General features: G+C 38.2%; 1 protein-coding gene across 2 annotated transcripts; it reads right to left on the bottom strand.

Annotated features, from left to right (window-relative positions):
• Positions 1-174: 174 nt before the first annotated feature.
• Positions 175-18,817, bottom strand: LOC132111781 (heat shock 70 kDa protein 4L-like). 2 transcript variants are annotated; one of them, XM_059519373.1, is made up of 19 exons: positions 18,478-18,817; positions 16,982-17,039; positions 16,735-16,875; positions 16,414-16,536; positions 16,235-16,334; positions 14,614-14,747; positions 14,261-14,505; positions 13,965-14,041; positions 13,722-13,873; positions 13,279-13,385; positions 11,507-11,640; positions 8,533-8,729; positions 7,196-7,273; positions 6,895-7,029; positions 6,026-6,151; positions 5,711-5,818; positions 3,018-3,137; positions 2,261-2,425; positions 175-1,079 (listed from the first exon to the last, which is right to left on the bottom strand). In XM_059519373.1, the coding sequence occupies exons 1-19, from the start codon at positions 18,582-18,584 to the stop codon at positions 903-905; spliced, it is 2,484 nt and encodes an 827-aa protein (XP_059375356.1). In that variant the 5' UTR covers positions 18,585-18,817; the 3' UTR covers positions 175-902. The 2 variants fall into 2 exon arrangements, with proteins under 2 accessions (XP_059375356.1, XP_059375357.1); XM_059519374.1 differs by having other exon boundaries at positions 2,261-2,422.
• Between the last annotated feature and the right edge of the window lie 288 nt (positions 18,818-19,105).

Below are 19,105 nucleotides of genomic sequence, written 5' to 3'. Positions count from 1 at the left end.
GCTATTACCAGCCTATTTTAACAAAATAAATTACATTTAGATAAATAAATAAAAGTGCTTCTAACATTTCTACAAACCCTCCTGTTCTTCTCCAGATTCTAAGATTGCAGAATTACATGTAAAATTGTATTGTGTGCATAAACTGGCACAATAATTTAGATGTCAACAAACACATTCAGTCATAAAGGCATGTTTTATTATTTGTGACCATCAGACCTCAAGAGTTAATATGAGACTGCATGAAAACTGGGAAAAAAGGGAATGACCGGCTCAGAACATTCTACTTTCATATGACACTAGGGAGCTGAAAGCATTGCGTCTCAACAATAGGAGTTTACCTATATCTAAGCACCCATAAATTCAAATTACTAAAATAATATTTACAGGCTCTAGAGAACACATCCTTTGGAAATGTGTGTATATATATATATATATAAACCATATATTTATGTGTATTGCATACATATTTGCTTGTTTTCTCTCTATCTTAACGATTGGTCAGACAATATTTTGATTCAAGTTACCAAGTGATATGATTCACCTCAAGAATGTTTTTGGGTCTCCCAGAATGCATCACATTGTTTTAGGGATAGCTTTTTTTTAGGAGCGCCAGCATCGTTTCAGCGTTTGAACTACAGCTATTCTATTTGAGCCTATTGTGGATGTCCAATGTTTCCAATACAGCTGCAACACTTGAAGGACAACCTGATCCAGTCCCTTAATAGGTACAAGAGAAAACCAACAGAGGAGCAGACGTCTACAAACAGATGCACAAATACAGCCAACTGAGTGGTGGACACAAAGAGAATGGTTCCAGCTATCAGTTCAGTGTAAGTCGAAAAGGTTTAATAGTGGCTTAAGTGAGAATGGCAGCAGTATTAGATGGTTGAGTGAGGAAGAGCTCAGTCCACCTCCATCTCTCCAGATGGAGGCTTCATCTGCTGATTGCCTTTGCTTTCTGCACCTTGCTGTGCTGCGGGGCCATTATGTGCCCCGTTGTTTTTGTCTCCCTCCTCTACAGGCTCCTCGGTTTTGGGTTTGGGTCGGTTGAAGACAGGATTGCAAACATCCTCTAACTCCTGCATTTCGACACAAAAACAGATGAATGAATATTTATAGAAATCGCATTTTATTAAATGATGCATTAGGTTTGATTGCTGTCAGCCAGTACCACAATATGAGGATTCTTTATGAAAGAACCAGACACAACCTGCCAGTAACATGTTGAGATAATATTTTGCCCCATAATAAAATGGACAAGTAAATTTTAGTTTCCTTCATTTAAAAAAAAATATATATAGAGATTATTACTTATTTTAGAACCATGAGAGACAAAATTGTAACCATATTTTTGCAGAACAATTGTTTTCATAATTACACATATTTTCCCTACAAATTATCATTAATTTCATCTAATTTTCCATGACTTTAATGCAAAATACATATTACATTTTAGTACAACATCTAACTAGACATTTACATTAATCAGACACTTTTATCCAAAGCAACTTGCAGTTCATTCATAAAAAAATGTATCAGTATGTGTGTCCTGGGAATTGAACCCACAACCTTTTCCATTGCTAACGCAATGCTCTACCACTGAGCCACAGTGGTATCATATTTGTTTTGTCATCTTTTATTTATAATCAAAATATTTACAATACATTTTTTATTTGATTTACCTGACCAATCAGTAATTAGAACACGGAACTAGACAGAGTCTGTCAAAATAAAAGTCCTATATTACTATGTTGATACCTATACTGTATATTTCAAGGATACTTTATATTTAATTCAATTAATTCATACATCATAATAGTATGGTTTTTCTATGCTTTACTTTAAATCATAAAATATAACTTTAATTACCAAAATATATACTACAAACATTTAAATTAATTAAATTTTTACATTATTTATGCTTCACAGTAGTATTTGTTTTACCTTATGTAATTTATGCAATTTTAAAGTAAAAACATATCACAGTTTTTGTCATGAATCAGAATAATGAAAAGAAATTTATCATCAATCATTACAGTAAAGAATTTTTGCATGCAAAGTGACAACCTGCCATGAAAATAGTGTATTTTTGCCCTTTTTCAGGCTTTATTTTCTTTTTGCAAAATAAACATCGCTTGGACATGATTTCGTGAGATGCACTCTTATTCATTATTTATTTAAGAAACTGGTGTGATCGTTCTAATGACAGGGCAAAATGTAATGCATCCTGACTGTATTTTTTCTGTAAAAGTGCACAAACCTGAATCTTCTGAATGATGTCTGCTACTTTGACTGCTGGGTCTTGAGCGACTGTGAGTTTACTCTGGGCGTTCATCTTTGTATTCATCCAGCCTAGAGCTTCACACACACTCTTTTCAACAACACTCATCTCCTCGGTGCTCAAGTGCTGGTAGCGCTCATCCTGCTGGTCAAATGGCAGACATGACCACAGCATTTAATGCATCTCAGCTCCCATTCATTTCAATGTTAAGTGTACCTCAGCATTGCTTTATCTTTAAGTGCTTCAATATTGATGAGGAACAATAAAATGAATATAATGAATGAAATTAGTAAATGCAATTAATGTTACATTTTCTTAAGAATAGATAAGCCAATATGAACAGCAAAATATTAAGATGCAGTTACAAACACAATTATTCTGACAAAGATATATAATTAAAATAACATAAATGACCAAAACAACTGATATAAAGTCAAACACTTGAAACTCGAAAGTGAATTGTGGGAGACGTAACAAGGTACATTAAATAACTTGTAGATGAAAAAAGTGTAAGTTGCAAAAGTAATTAGGCCAGTAGATCTGTGCAAAGGAGTTATCCCAAATAAAACCAATTAATGTCTATAAAAAAGGAGGTTGCACATCACCCCAAGGCTTATAAAAACACAACAGGCAAGAACTGTGCTTTAGTTGCAAAAATAAAAGCTTTTAAATAATTTTCTATTAACAGAACTATACAATGTCAAAAACGCTACATTGATTAAGCATCACAGCTTACCTTCTGTTTATACACATCCACCGCCTTCATAAAAAGCTGAATTTTCTTGCCTAGCTCCTCGAACGCTCTGGGTCGACCCTCATGCTCCCTGTACCGTTCTTCAATGGGCTCACCAAACTTCTACACAAGACAGAGACAACATCCAGCTGTAACACACATTCATGCAGTTTTTTTTTTTCCAAATAAAAGTTTTTCATTGGATGGACTGACCAATGTGAAAAAGCACTACAGCACAGTTCTAAAAAGACTATGTGCTACAGAAATAATATACTTTACAGTAATATACTGAAGTACAAACTGAATGTAATGTTTCCAGAAATTTAATTAGATGTTAACTGCAATTAAAAAAAAATGATTATAGATAAAATTTCTATTAAGTGCAATTAGCTGAACTATAGAGTGATTTTAAATAGGACTTAAGTAATCTTGATTAATCATTATATTTCATTAAATAATTCTATTGTCTTTGAAATATGGGTAAAGTGTACAACCGAATGTATTGACAAGCATTTATGAAACATTTATGTCATCTATTTAAAGGGGTCATCGGATGCCCAATTTCAAAGTTGATATGATTCTTTAGGGTCTTAATGAAAAGTCTATAACATACTTTGGCAAAAAGTTCTCAAAGGTAGTGTAAAAAACACCTTTTTTACTCTGTCAAAATCAGCTCTGTTTTCAGCACTCTGTTCTAGTCCATGTTGCTTTAAATGCTAATGAGCTCTGCTGACCCCGCCCCTCTCTCCTGTGGGGTGAGGAGCAGACTGAACTTCAGCCGCGAAACTTGCTAACTAGCTTCTTCTTTATTTGTTATTATTTTATTATTATTGATAATTTTTAAGTTTATGGTTGTATTATGTACTATTTTGAACTGTCCTCGATTTTTGACCATTAATAAAAATAAATAAATTTAAAAAAGAAAAAAAAACTTGCTGACTATCATATATTAGGAAAGAGATGAAGCTTGATCACGAATGATTTGTGCGAACATAAACGCATTTAGGCAGATCGGGGATTAGCATATTCCCTTCAAAACTAAAGTAACGTTAATCCCCTGCATCTTCAGTGGCTCAGATGTCGGGAGTAAATTACAACTGCTTTGTTTATTATTACATCCAACAACAGAACACCTCAATCGCTTAACCGGAGACATTCTTGTCTTCCCCTGCAGAGGAGTCGACACAATGGTGGACAGCTCACTCAGGGCGAGTCTAAGGTAAGACGGCCTCGTCAATCAACTATTGTGGGAGGGGCCTGTGCAGAACTACGTCATTATGACAGGAATCTCAAAACAGCCTGATTTGAGAAAGTGGGTTTTAAAATAGGGATTTAAAAAAACACTGGGTGGATTTTTATCATTATAGGGCGGATGTGTACGTACACACACTTCCAACACACAAAAGTGAATTTTGCACAATTGTAATGATGAAATTTAAACGTAATATTGAATCTAACCTCTAACCGCACTGCAGTTCAGAATGAATGGAATGGTTGGACAAATATTTTATGGTTCTGAGACTTCCACAAAAGATCTTGTATTATATTGTAAGATATTAAATATCGATATATATATATATAGACCACCTTATTTTAAAGATCCACTACAAGTGCACATTCACTTGCAATTAAACATTAGTTTTTTTAAGCTCCAGAGATGAACACTCAATCACAGAAGTAAGAGATAAATGTTGAAAATTATGCTAAAGTGAAAAATACAAAAATAATATAACAGATTTATATATAAATGTACTAATAAACTAAAAAAATTTCGATATCGGTACCCCTACACTGATCTTGATCTTGTTCCCGAACGATACTTTTTTCGATACCAATTTTATGAAATCATTTTTAACAAGATTACATTATCTAAGAAAAAAAAAACTCTGGTTTCATTTTTCAACTTGTTGATGTTTATACAGACTCAAGGACTCATCTCCTGAGCCACTGCACAAAGGAACAAAATGTAACCAATACAATATATCAGTGCAAATACTTTTACTAAAGCTCAAATGGTCTTCAGTTTACACATCTGTTAGGCTACATTTACACTAGTGCATGTTTATTTTAAAATGCATTTTTGTCAGTGATTTACTTATGAGCATTAGCAGCTTCCAGCGCTGTCTGTCTGTGCTCTCTCTTCACTGATCACTGCTCTGACTCAGAGGTAATAACATTTAATTTCACCAACATTATATGGCCAAAACACACATTAGACGGCAATCAGAAGTTATTGCAAAGACTTGATGATAGTTTAAAGTGAGTTTTGAGTATATAAATTATAAATTATTTATGGTCTTATGTAGCATGATGCTATAGTGTGCATGAATGGTCACATAACACATGCTTTCGGTCATTAGTATGAACAGGCATCTGCATATGATCGGGACTCCATGCAGCTCCCGCGCTACTCCCCATTGAAAATGAATGACTTCCGGTCTGCCGTTTATCAGAGATGGAAACGCCAGTATGACGAGGATCATTTTCATTTAAAAAGAAAACGCACCAGTGTAAATATAGGCTTACATCTAAGTGGCTGAGACACATTTCCACTACAGCCTCACGTGTGTGTCACATCTCTGAGTGTAACCGGTGTAAACTAGTAGGTGTGTTTGACATGACGCAGACCGACTGGTGTATTACAGTACCACAAAAGCTACAGAGAGGATGTATGACCTGAATACTTAAGCACCTACTTTGAGTTCAAACAGTTTTTCCTGATAGATTTCTTTCTCCTGGTCTTCTCCTTCTTCATACAACCAGTTCTCTGTGTCCTCAAGCATTATAGTGAGTCGGTTACTTTCCTGCAAAGGAAGAACATCAACACACATACATAGTAAGTCTCACCTGAGCTTCATTTTGATAGTATTTATAATGTTCTGTTCCATGTATTATGACTTGAGATTTTAAACTGCAGAACTGGGGTAGATTATACAGAAACAAAGCATGAGCTCCCAAGTGTCTTTACTGAGAACAACAGCTCCGGGTAAACAAAGAGATCATGTGCTCACATCTTCAGTGACATATCTCTCATAGATGCCACACAGTTTGTCTCGCAGTTCGTAAACATACTCCTCCACAGCATTTTTAGCATCGTTTCTCTCCTTCTCCAGCTTGTCCTGTATGATCATTTTTTTCTGGAAGAGAGAATGCAGTGAATATATATTTACAAACTGGATCATTGTAACTTTTCAGCCTTAAACGTCATAATTATCCAGATTATAAATGATACATCAAGCATACCGTTCTGAAAAATAACTGCTCAACTGTACTGAATGTGCATTTGTATACACAAATGTCTCATTTATAATAGGTTTTTGTCTTGTGAGACATAGAGACAATCATAGTGAGAATTTATTTTAAAATATAGTGTTACTATTTAAATATATTATGAAACCTAATCAACATCTGTCAGGTGGCCTATGTTGAAGTATGTTTTTATTTTCTGCTGTGGAATCATGTGCATTTGATTAATGGTGCACAATAAGACCAGGAACGCACAGTATTAAGAAATATTGTCAACTAACAAAAATACAATAGCATAAAGCTGTAATGTCAAAATTCAGGAAAAGAATCGAACTTCCCATCACTAGTAAACACTAAATCGCTCATATGATTTTAGCAACATGCAGGGTACAAGATACTGTTGGTCCAGCTGGCAAGAGTTATAAACAGTAGCTAACAAGAGACAAATATAGTGAGTGCATATAAGCAAAATGAATAAGCACAATTAAAATGGGGCTCTAATTTGAGATGAGAATCAAAAACGCACAGGGTGGAAAAAGAGGGCTGGCTTTGAACTGAGTTGATTTAAATTAATCGCACCACTCCACATGTTCTCAAGAGAACTGAGGCAGACTGAAAATGAATTATGACTTACTTCATATTCAACAAAGTTGTTGAGCACATCTTGATCCAGCTGTCGGGTGGTGTTGGCCCGAATGGGCAGATCAACACTCTTCACTTTTGACTTGCCTTTGCTACTGCTTGCACCTTGATCTTGTTTATCACCCTCCTTTAAGAAAATAAGACATTTGAAAAGATATAAGCACAAATCGGTCTGTTAAAAAACAGAGACAGATAGATCGAATCTGGCATGCGTGACATGAACCCTTCAAAGTAGAAATAAACAGCATTTGAGAATATATTTGCATATATTGCCAATGTACTGTAAATTGTACCTTATTGCCAGAGTTATTAATCTTTTCCTCTTCAGTGGGTTGGTCTCCTTGGCCTTCTTGGTCCACTTGCATTTTATTCTATTAACAAATGCGTAAACGCAGTATGAGAGATCTGATCCTGCTCACAGTGCTGAATATATTTGCTCGTTTTGAATATTCTTTATAAACGAGGAGCATTGAACAGCCACAGAAATCACTACAATGCAGACTTCCTCCAGTCGCATTCACAAAACAAAAATGCTTTGAAATGAATGAAAAAGTGAATAACTGAGCTGGGGTATTCTGTTTCAAACATCTTTCAGTTGGCTTCATGTATTTTATATTATTAGTTTGTGAAGACTTGTGCAAAAATATAACCTGTATAGTACTGCATACTAGAATACTACATACTGGTACATATAGTAGTTTTCAAAGGTTTGTGGTCGGTAAGATTTTGAATTTAATACTTTTATTCAGCAAGGATACATTCAATTGATCAAAAATGGCATTTATAAAGTCACAAAAGATTTCAAAGAAATGATGTACTTTAGAACACTTTATTCATCAAAAAATCCTGAAAAAATGCATTCGTTTCCATAATGATATTAATAATAGCATTGATAATAATATTATTTCCACACCATTGACAATAATATTATATTAATAATTCAGCTTTGCCATCAGAGGAATAAATTGGATTTTAAAATATTTCTATTTCTATTTCTACAGTTTTATAAAGTATTTCTTTTCTACAGTTATTTAAAATATAATCTATATATATATATATATCTCATGATTATGTAAAAAAATAATGTATTGAAATACTTGAAACTACATTTTTCATCTACGTACATACAACTTGCATTACTTTAATACAGTGCACAGTATATGTACTGACTGACTGATTGATTGATGGCCAGTAACCTGCCTTCCAACATATTTGGATATTTTAGACTTCTTTGGCCTAGTTTAAAAACTGCTGTGCCAAATTCCAGCTGTTGATGGCATGTCAGGATCCTAATAAGCTAAATAAAGTAACCCCTAACACAAGAACGACAATCTTCCTCTTCTAGGACAGAGGTGTCACTTTCAGTACCAAAAAAAAGTGAGCTTAAATTAGTGACAAAGAGCGAAAACACTTTACAGAAGGCTAATGCTGTGCCTGTGCATCTAATCATGTTTTAAGGAACAAAAAAAGTCTTTCAGGTTTGGAACAACATGAATGATGACAGAATTAGCATCTTTGGTTGAACTAATCATTGAAATATTTTTCTTGACAGTCTCGTCATCAATGGAATGGCAAAATCTAGAATAAATACAAAAAATGAATACATTTTTTGCCAATCAGTGCCTCCTACCTGTTCTTCAGGCCTGCCCTCGTTCTGTACAGTAGGTTCTGTTTCCATCTGCACATCCTCTGCCTCTCCTTTCTGCTTCTCTATCAGAGAGGCGCTGGACACGCTGAAGATGCCGTGCATGTTCACACGCACTTTCACCTTGACCTTTGAACTGTCCCCATCAAGCTGCGGCACCACATTCTGTATGGTAAAGCGGCCTGGCCACAACAGAAAAACATGTTAATCAGAACCAGAAACAGACAGTAATACTTTAAGCAGGGCTCTGAAATGGTTCAAGGAAAAAAAACGAGGAAACAAGAGAAATTTCAACAGGAACATAGCCAGAAACAGAAACGAAATAAAAATGAATTGTTCTGAACAGTACATACATTACACTCAGTATGGCGAGGGTATATGATGTGATGGGACAGGCTGGTAGGTGTATTCTGACACCTCTGTGACACTCCCCTGAGATTAGGCTCGAACCTAATCCACTTCACAGCTAGTGTGTTGAACACAATGGATCACAATGCTGAGGGCATTCTTAATCAAATGAGGCCATGACTGACTATTAAAGGGTCCCCTGGGCTTCGCACCAGAGTGATTAGTCTCATTTTGGTTGTAAATTAGGCTAGTGCTGGCTAAAACTCAAAGTGAATCATTTCATACTGATTCTTTTTGAGAGTGAGGTGTTATAGCACATCGTCATAGCACAGAGCCCCTCCCCTCGATATCACAGTCTCCGCCATGTTGGCAGGACACCGGCAGTGAAACAGGATTGTTTACATGTGTTGTTAACTCGGTAGTAGAGGAGGTACAATTCAGGAGTTTAAAAGCCACAAGTCTTTGGAAAGTTACGAGGCTTTCTGCTGTGGCTGGGTCCATCTATAAGCCTCCAGGTGGTGAAAACTGCGTTGTACTGGCCAAAGTAAGTTCATTCACATGCGTTTTAGCGTGTTGTAATTACATTGCATTTAGCAGACACTTCTTGACCAAAATGACCATGTAACTTAATTAACTGCGACTGTTTCGTAAAGACTACATTGTAACGAGATGTTCAATGTACACAAACATTTCCAACATGTTTTGATGTAGGCTAAAGCTGTGTATGTTTAGTTATAATTTGATTTTAGCCCGATGACACATACTGTACCATGTTTTTGTGTTGGGGGCTGCAAAGTGGACAAACCAGTTCTGGGTTGGCTAGGGTAGTTAAATGTGTTATTGCAAGATGTAAATGTCCTGGTTAGATTAAAGCCATTAACAGCATGAATGCAAGGTGACTTACATCGTAAACAATATAATTCACAATGTCCATGTGACGAGTGGGGCGGGGCCGAGAGACGTGGGAACAGGAGCGAGGCCGGTGGAGTGATTGGAAATGAGCGACACCTGCTCCACTCACCGGTCTCGAGTCCCACGGAGGTGATGGAGGGATATAAAACCGGAGCGACGACAGTGACGGACGAGAGAGGACCAGGCCTGGACTTTAGTTTGTTTTAGTTGTGGTTGGTTTTTATTTGTGCGCGTCAGTCATCCGTGAGGGGCTGACGCGCTGTTTTGTCTTTATTTTGTAATTAAAGTTTATATTTGATTGTCCGCCGGTTCCCGCCTCCTTCTTCCCATAGTTATGGAGTTTTTATCGTTACAGTGGTGTCGAAGCCCGGGAGAAGGAGGGATGCGCTGCTGAAGATCCCTCGCCGCTGTGGTGAATCCGCGGTGCCATCGAGCTGGCGAGGGAGTGTGCCGCCATGGACGCTCGAGGCGGTGGGCTGGAGTGAGTTGCCGGGGACGGGCGAGCTCACTGCCGGCCGCCCGTGATGTCGAGGGGCAGCTGCCGTCCGTGAGGGAGCAGAGGAGTCGGCGCCGTTCGCCAGGGGGCCGGAGCCTGCTGCCATCTGCCTGAACGGGGAGGAGCAGGGAACGAGGGACTCCTGCCGGCTGCCCAAAATCGGGCGGCGGAGGAGTGTCGTGCCGTCCGCCGAGGGCCGTCCAGTGCCACCGCCAGGCACTGCGGAGGAGATCACCCAGCTGGTGGAGGGCCGAGCAGCAGTGCGTCTGGGAACCGGAATTTCTCCTCTCTCCTCTCTCTCGTCTCTGTCGCTCCTCCTTCCATCTCCTTTTCTCTCGCCTTGTCTGTCCTATCCTCAGGTTCCCGCAGGTTCCCCTGAGCGGTCCCCCCCGGAGGGAGGAAAGGGGGGGAGTAGAGCGCAGTCTCGAGGGAACCCTCCGACCTGCGAGGGGCGATGGGGGTATGTGACGAGTGGGGCGGGGACGAGAGACGTGGGAACAGGAGCGAGGCCGGTGGAGTGACCTGCTCGACCCACCGGTCTCGAGTCCCACGGAGGAGATGGAGGGATATAAAACCGGAGCGACGACAGTGACGGACGAGAGAGGACCAGGCCTGGACTTTATTTTGTATTTATTTTTGTCATAAAAGTCTTGATTTGATTGTCCGCCGGTTCCCGCCTCCTTCTTCCCGATGAATATGAAGTTTTATTGTTACAGTCCATATGTGTGCATGGAGGTAAATGGTCCAGGTCTCTGTGCCGCTGCAGGGAGCTTGTATGGGTCGATATTTTGGATGCCTGAGAGCTTCTCCAAATACCGCTGTTTTGCGCTTGGTGAGAACTTGTTCCTGTAAGGTCCCCTTTCTTTCGCCTTATCTTTCTGCATTGCTTTACTTTCTTCATTTCTTTCTCGTATTCGTAGATCCATCTCTGTTCCACCGACATAATAAATGTGCAAAAATTAAAGAGCTCTGAATGTTTAGTCGTGCCTCTGTGAAGTTCTGAAGGCATTGCCCCTGGCAACCGATAGCGTGTCCTACCATCATGGCTGACCAGCTCAGACCCCGCCCAAATCAGCCCAAATCGGCACGTGACTCCTCACTCTCAATAGAAGTTTTAATAAAGTCTGGTTTAAGAATGCCATTTCAGAATGTAATTAACATGATACTGAAGTTACATGATACACAACAAATAGTGATACACACCTATTCTGCTATCCGGATAGGGCAGCTCATGTGGACAACTGTAGAACGCTTCCAGGTCAAAAGGTTCCTTCTTGTGGAAGGTGATGACTTTGGAGAAAGGTGCTGCATGGTTCTTACTAAACACCTCAAATTCCCTGAAGACGAGAAAACAAGTCAATATGAAATCAAGTTTAACAGTTTGTATTTCTTTTGTGGAACATTTATGATCAATGATTTTCCTTTATTTTATAATTAATGTACCCTCATAATCTTTAATCAGACGAATTTCAATCTCAACCTGTCACTCACACGTGCAACCATCGCAGCAATTAGCAAACAAAAATTATAATATTTAATGTATTGTGTTTCAAATATTAAGCATTATAATACTACATTGTACAAAGTGGCAACCTGCAATAGTGACCTTAAAGAGTTATTTCTGCCTGGTTTAACCCATAAAACAATTATTTTGATGGTATAAATTAATGTATTTATTCAGTGATAATGCTAAAAATATTTTTTACTTACATTTTTAAGTTTACAATTTTTTTTCAGTGTAGCTACATATAATAAAAACGAATGCAAAACATTTTATCTCTATAAGCTAGCATATTTGTAGACTTATTGGACACTAGTTGTCACGATCATTAGCTGGAGTGCCCACGAACTTCAGTAGAGGGCACTCCACTCAGGACCATTCCACCCATCAACCACCAGATGTCACCATATCACTTTGACACGAGCACCTCTCATCTGTTGCACCACACCCAAACTACATCTCCCATGATCCTCTGCACCACTATCACCTTGTCACACCTGCACCTCATTCATCAGCTAATCTTCTTGCCACACCTGCACCTCATTTACACACACATATAAGCAGCACTCACACACAGCCACATTGCGAAGTCTTGTTCAGCCAGTCTGACATGTCAGAGCGGTTTTCCTTGTGTTTGTTCCTTCTGTACCTGACCTTTGGATTGTTTATACCGACTCTGATTCTCTGCTGCCTGCCCCGACATCTGCTTGTTTCTCTTATCGATTCTGGTTATCCCTAACATACCTGACGCCGTTACTGATCATTGCCTGTCTGACCATTCTCATAATTAAAGTTCTGCATATGGATCCGAACATCTCTGTCTCATCATTACACTAGTTCCTATCAAAAACACACCTCACATATTTACATTTACAAATTGAGCATGTGCTATTAAAAATAGGTTAACAGATGGATACATATATTTTTAAGATTTATATAAAGATAATATAAGATATTAAATATACTTGATTTTTTCATTTTCTGAATAAAATGTAAGTAATGCTGAGTAACTTAATGCTGCTACTATATGTAGCTGCTAAGATCTTTCCACTGGTTTTTAGCACATTACTACGCATTTGTTAGGATGATATTGTTGGTTGCTAGGTGCTTGCCTGTTGGTCTCTATTATTTTCTCATGCATTGATGGCTTGGGTCCCTTCTGCCTTGCAAGTCTTTTTATGGCCCACCAGGTGCAAATCAAATTGTGATTGCCAAGAAATACAATCTCACACCTCTCTGCAATAAGCTGCATGATTGGAGGCATTATTCACTGGAACGACTTATTTGCTGATTCTTGAGGTTGGTGGTTTGTTCGAATTCTTACTTTAAGCATGTTAAATAGTGATGCTTTGCTTAGTTAACACTACAAATAAATAATCACTTGCCAATAAGAATACTTGGAACACAACATAGTTATTTCAGATATCTGCACTTGCTTCAAACTGTTTAAAAGGTTAAGGTTAAAGGCTCTTACCCGACACTTTCATCTGTCAGAGACGTCCAGCGAAGAGTAATCGGGAAGGGGACTGCATCGGTAATGGAGAACTCTCGGACTTTGAAGGCTGGAGACAGGATTGCACACTTACCACACACACACACACACACACACACACACACACACAAACAAACATTTATGATATACAAGCAAATGTAGTTACATGAGCTGTCTAAATAGGGTATTAGTACAAGGAATCAGAGACAGCACTGCATGCATCACAGAGATTTCATCTTGTTTCTACACCTCTTCCCACAGAATCCACAAACTCCTCAGGGAGCTGGCACAAGTATTGTTTAACTCTTCTGCTGTTTCTGTGCTGACATCTATAATGCCTGTTATCAAGGGCCATTTTAAATGCTGTAAACAGATTTTTTCTTATTATGGTCTTTTTTTAATTAGGCTTCATGAGTCTATTTTACCTGTAAGGCACATCCGCGTGCTACAGCCTCATCTGCGTTCAGCGTGGTGCTGATGTCTTTACCGAAGAACTTTGAGATTCTCTCCTTTATGGTCGGGATTCTGGTGGCTCCGCCCACTACCTCAATGGCATAGATTTCGTCTCTGCTAAGCTCTGTGCCAGGACGAATGCAAATTAGCAATGGATTTAAATTTTACATCTGTTGTGATTGATTTTGTGAACTGGGCCATCGGCTGCTGCTTACTTGATTGTTCCATGATCGATCTGAGAGGCGCCTCCACTCTCATCAAGAGATGAGCACACATCTCTTCAAACTGAGCCCTGTGTCCAATCACAATGACATGTTTCTGCTCAAACCTTCAATCCAGCAGTTTTCTATTAAGCCTGAAATGCTTCATTTGCATTGATTTAATTTCACAATACACATACAACAACAGCCAATAACAGCTCTGTTATTTATGAAAGAGGTTACATGAACGTTGAGGTTAAACTACAGTCTAAACACTATGCTATTTTTGGAGAAGAACTTAATTGAATTACCTGTTCATTTTCCCATGGACATCGATGTCATTCATGAAGCACTCGATGTTGAGAGGGAGATCAGAAGAGTTGGCACTCATGAGCTTCTTCAGTTTCTCACACTCCTGATAGAGCCTTAGAAGAGCTCTTGGGTTGTCTTTTACATTGAGTTTGAAACGGTTTTTGAAGTCTCCGCAGAAATATTCCACAAGCAATTCATCAAAGTTGCGTCCGCCCAGATATGGGTCAAATGCTGTAGCCAACACCTGAAACAAAGAAGTGCTTGATAATGCCCTTCATAACAGCTTTGGGAAAGATTAAACATAATACTCTGAAGTAAACATAGCCCATAAAAATATAGGAATAACACAGACCTTCAATTTCCCCTTGTTAAAGGAAGCAACAGAGACTTGGTAAGATGAGTGCCCAATGTCAACAAACACAACATTACGGGGTTTCTCCTCTGGGTTTGGCAAGTCCTGTTTATAGATGCCATAGGCCAAGGCCACTGTAACAAGAATAACAACAAATACCAAACATGTGATAATAGACAGAGATAAGAGTACTCAAAAAAGTTCTTTATATCTATTTAATGAACACATGATAGGTAAAAACTGATAGCCTGAATGCACTGTAAGTCGCTTTGGATAAAAGCATCTGCTAAATGCATTAAAAAAAATTTTTTTAATGTTAACATAAATGGAACCCATATAAAAGAACTTCACATAGTAATTATCACAAAAAATAAAAAATAAATGAGTGTGTCACCATGAGTTAACTAAATTAAAATAAAGGAAAAAATGAGAACAACATGATTTAAGTAATACAAGGAAACAAAATAACAACTGGTCAACTTGTTTTGATTTGTCCTCTCTTATGGGTGAATGGCTTTTGGTTAAATTTAACTAAACGAGTGTTAGTTAATACCTATTTTTTTCTTTTTATGATAACTTTTGGCCTTTTTATGATAATATCTGGCTGATTGTACATTATTCCTTACTTACTTTAACTGGTTTCAGGTAATATATGAATGAGTTATTACGAACATTCACATATATTGAGCCTCTAATTGATATCCTGTTATAAATCTGTACACTAGGTGAGGTAGAATAAACCATGCAAATGAGTCAATATTCTATTGACTTGTGCTTACAAAATGAACACTACTGCAAACAGTTACTCTGCTGAAGATGTTGAAAATGACAAACATCATAAGACAACACCATTACACAGAAAATTCATGAATCATGAATCATGTTTTTGTCAGTCATCACACATTTAATTTGCTTCCGCAGCACCCTCACATTTTCATCTAGATCGGCAACCTTAGAAGGGGTAATTACATTAGTCATGACAGCAATAATGAGAGAATATATTCATATTATTTATAACGTGTATTCATTTTATTCAGTCTTTAAGAAAGGCTGAGGTCCCTAACACATGTTCAATATGCAAATCACCCTTCACAGTAAATCTACATAATAGTCCTGCAGCCTGGTTTATTCAGTTAAAAACTGGTTTTGTGTAGTTTCTTTTTCAACAACATGCACACTGTAAAAGTGATACCTCGCAATTGCTACCTTAAAGGGACAGTTCACTCAAAAATGAAAATTAGCTGTTAATTTACTCACCCTCAGCTCACCTTTTTACATAAGCCACAAGAAACCATGAAAGTTTCATTTTAGCCCTTCTTTCAAGTTCAAGTTTGTATCAGAAGCTTGTCTTTGGCCCAAATCTGAACAGTGTGCTCAATTCAGTTCTCGTTGGAGGAACTGAAGCGCTGAATGAGTTGGCATTATAGGATCATATTATGTCAGTCTCTAACTTAGGGTCTCTCAACTAGTTGCTTATTGGCATGCATATTACTAGAATTAAACTATTTATTAAGCACATAATTGCCTTATTCTACATCCCTAATCCTACCCAATACCTAAACTAAACTACTATCTTTTTAACTTAAACTTAACCTAAACTTAAAAGCTTAGTTTTGCTGACCTGCTGTTGTGTCATTAATCAGCCTCAAGCAGTTCAGCCCAGCAATCTGAGTTGCATCCATCAGGGATCTCCTTTCTACATCCGTAAAGAAGCTGGGGACCTAGAGAAAACCCAAACATGTCTAAGAGATGACAGGCATGTCAAGAGCACTAGCAGAAATATGTTTTGAAAGCACTCACAGATATCACACAGTCCACCACGGGCTTCTTCAAGGCGTGCTCAGAAGTTTCTTTCAGTTTGGTGAGCAACATGGCAGTCATCTGCTCGATGGTAAACACCTTGTCCTCGTTCAGATAACGTACCTATGACAATGTAATAGAGTATGTAAAATGATCTCTACTCTAGCATGTTTAACATTCTAGACATTTCACAACAAACATTTTTGCAATATTCTTTTTTTTTTGTCAATGCATTCTTTGTCCTATACATGATTTTTGGGACAGTGGTCTACAATAGCAAAATAGTTTTCAAAGTGGTGCCAAAATATCACAGAATATCACCTTTATTCCAGTGCTGCCATTGTCCAGTTTGTGAAGGTTGTAAGGCAACTTGGATTTTTCCCCTTGAACATATTGGTCATCAAACGCTCGACCGTGAAACTTCTTAAAGCCATGGACCGTGTTCTTAAAGTTAGTTATGACCTATAGGAGGCATGTTTATTGGTTAATATCCCACCTAATTTTATGATTAGCAAATATTGTAAAGGTTTAATCAATTAGAAAGCATGAAATGAACAGCATTTCGTACCTGACCTTTAGCAGCATTTCCAATGGTCCGGTTTTTAGAGGCTAGAGAAATGCATGCTCTGTTGGAAAAAGTGACGTTCATAAATGTAACATACATTGTGACAACACCCTCCATATTTAATTTCCAGACTGATGCATTCTTGAGCCCGGAAGAGCAGTGAGTAGATCAGCACCTTGGACAGCGTCTTCACCAGCGCTATATAATTTGATAATTTGAGAAATGTTTCAAAGAGGAAGTCAGTGGTGACCAGAACCAACATGGTTACCAACATTCTTCAAAATATCTTTTGTGTACCACTGAAGAAAGACATGCAGCTTTGGAAATCTGTACTTTGAATGCAATATAAGTCGCTTTGAAAAAAAGCAAGAAAATTACATTGATGTTGCCTGATTTGTTGATGTTGCTGACAAATAATAGGAACATAGCTATAAAACTTTATCTCTTCTTTCCGTCAGGATGTAGATTATTTTATATATAATACTTTTATATATATATATATATATAGAGAGAGAGAGAGAGAGAGAGAGAGAGATTAACCAACATGAAGTATTGAGTTATGGTGTGAAAACTTATATCTTATAACTTATATATGTAGGTTATATCTTAAAGAAAATAACCATGGTTTTATTATAGTAAAAGTATAGTAACCATGTTTTTTGGCATATTTACAATTAGTATAAGCACAGTTTTATTAAAAATACCATGGTTAATAGTAACCATTTTTTGTTTCTGTTTACTTTTTTTTATTATATGTTGTAAAACCATGGTTTATTGTCGCATGTCCCATATTTGAAGAACCACTGTGATCTGCAAGCAGCGTTGCAGGAGAATCTGAGGATGCGCTAACAACATAATTCGACTTGAGTAAGCACCGCAGTGACCTCCTTCAACACCTCAAGTGTGATCTCCTTTTAGGACAATGGTCCAAAATCCCGCGAATGACAATTTTCCAACAAAATATCTAGTTTTACAGCATTTTCTTTTGATCGCATGTGTTGCCGCGCCCAGAAGGAGAGCGTGTGGATCTGTCCAGAGAACACGACTCCACGGTCACAGTCTCGTGGACGCGCCCCACGCAGCGTGTCGGATTATAGCGTTCACGTGCAGCTTTGCATTCGTCTAACACAAACAGCCATTGTGTGAATGACAGACAGGTGGGAAATACGCCGTGCATGTCTCCAATTCACATGATCAAATAAGGACTTATAAATAAAGTGTATGTGTTCTCTGTTCTCTCTGGAAAAATAAAGACACAAAAGAGCATTGCTCTCAGACACGTTTCAGTGCGTAGCAAACAAACACTGGTGAGACTCATACAGCGGTTAAACTGATGAAATTCATGCAAAATGGAGATGCGCAAGGGGCTTAGCAATGGACAGAACTGACAGCCGCAGGAGCAACATGCACTGGATCGGGAACACAGCCAGCTGGGCAACAGCAAACATTGCGTAACAAAACACAGCATCATTTTACAGGGATGGCAATGCTATACTCACGGAGTGCATCTGTCACTGTATTCGTTTGCAATGGTTTCAATGCCGCCGCTCCTGGCTACAGCGATGTAACAGTTCTGGAAACCCACATCAATCCCCACCACAGACATGTTCAGTCCTTATTTCTTTAATCTTAACACCTCCGGTCCAGTTTTAACAGTGCAGCTGGGTGAAAACACAACACCCCTATTCTACAGTATGTGCCTGTGCGTGCTATAAGAATTACTCGCTGTTATGTAAGTCTGGCTTTTTATAGATAATTCTTCCTTTCTAATCCTAGAAGAGAACGCTTCTACAGCATCCTCGTAGCCTCCGCTGATATTGTCAACCGGTAATATGAGTAAACCTGCGCATTCGTCAAGAGACTGGCATTCTGTCAAGCCCCGCCCACGGCTGCTTCTGATTGGCTACTGGACGTTAACCAGCGGTTTGATTGGCGCAGCATCCCAGATAAGAGCGAACAATCTAGAACCTGGCGATAAAAGCTCGCATTTTTACGTCACTAGGAATGACCGTGCAGTTAAAAGAGCTATAATGAGAACGTCAGGGGTCCATCACTGTATAGATAAATAAATAAACAGCAATTATAAATCAATAATTAAAGGATATTATCAAAAATTTCTGACTCAAA

This window comes from Carassius carassius, chromosome 31, assembly GCF_963082965.1.
Source record: "Carassius carassius chromosome 31, fCarCar2.1, whole genome shotgun sequence".
Taxonomy (NCBI): Eukaryota; Metazoa; Chordata; class Actinopteri; order Cypriniformes; family Cyprinidae; genus Carassius; species Carassius carassius.
This window is presented reverse-complemented; position numbering and strand designations above follow the sequence as displayed.

Excerpts from the sequence above, each read along its gene's own strand:
- LOC132111781 (XM_059519373.1), bottom strand. The coding sequence starts at position 18,584 with ATGTCTGTGGTGGGGATTGATGTGGGTTTCCAGAACTGTTACATCGCT. Across the intron at positions 17,040-18,477 it reads TACAGTGACAGATGCACTCC|AGCATGCATTTCTCTAGCCT; the intron begins GTGAGTATAGCA and ends TTTTTCCAACAG. Across the intron at positions 13,874-13,964 it reads ATCGATCATGGAACAATCAA|AGCTTAGCAGAGACGAAATC; the intron begins GTAAGCAGCAGC and ends GTCCTGGCACAG.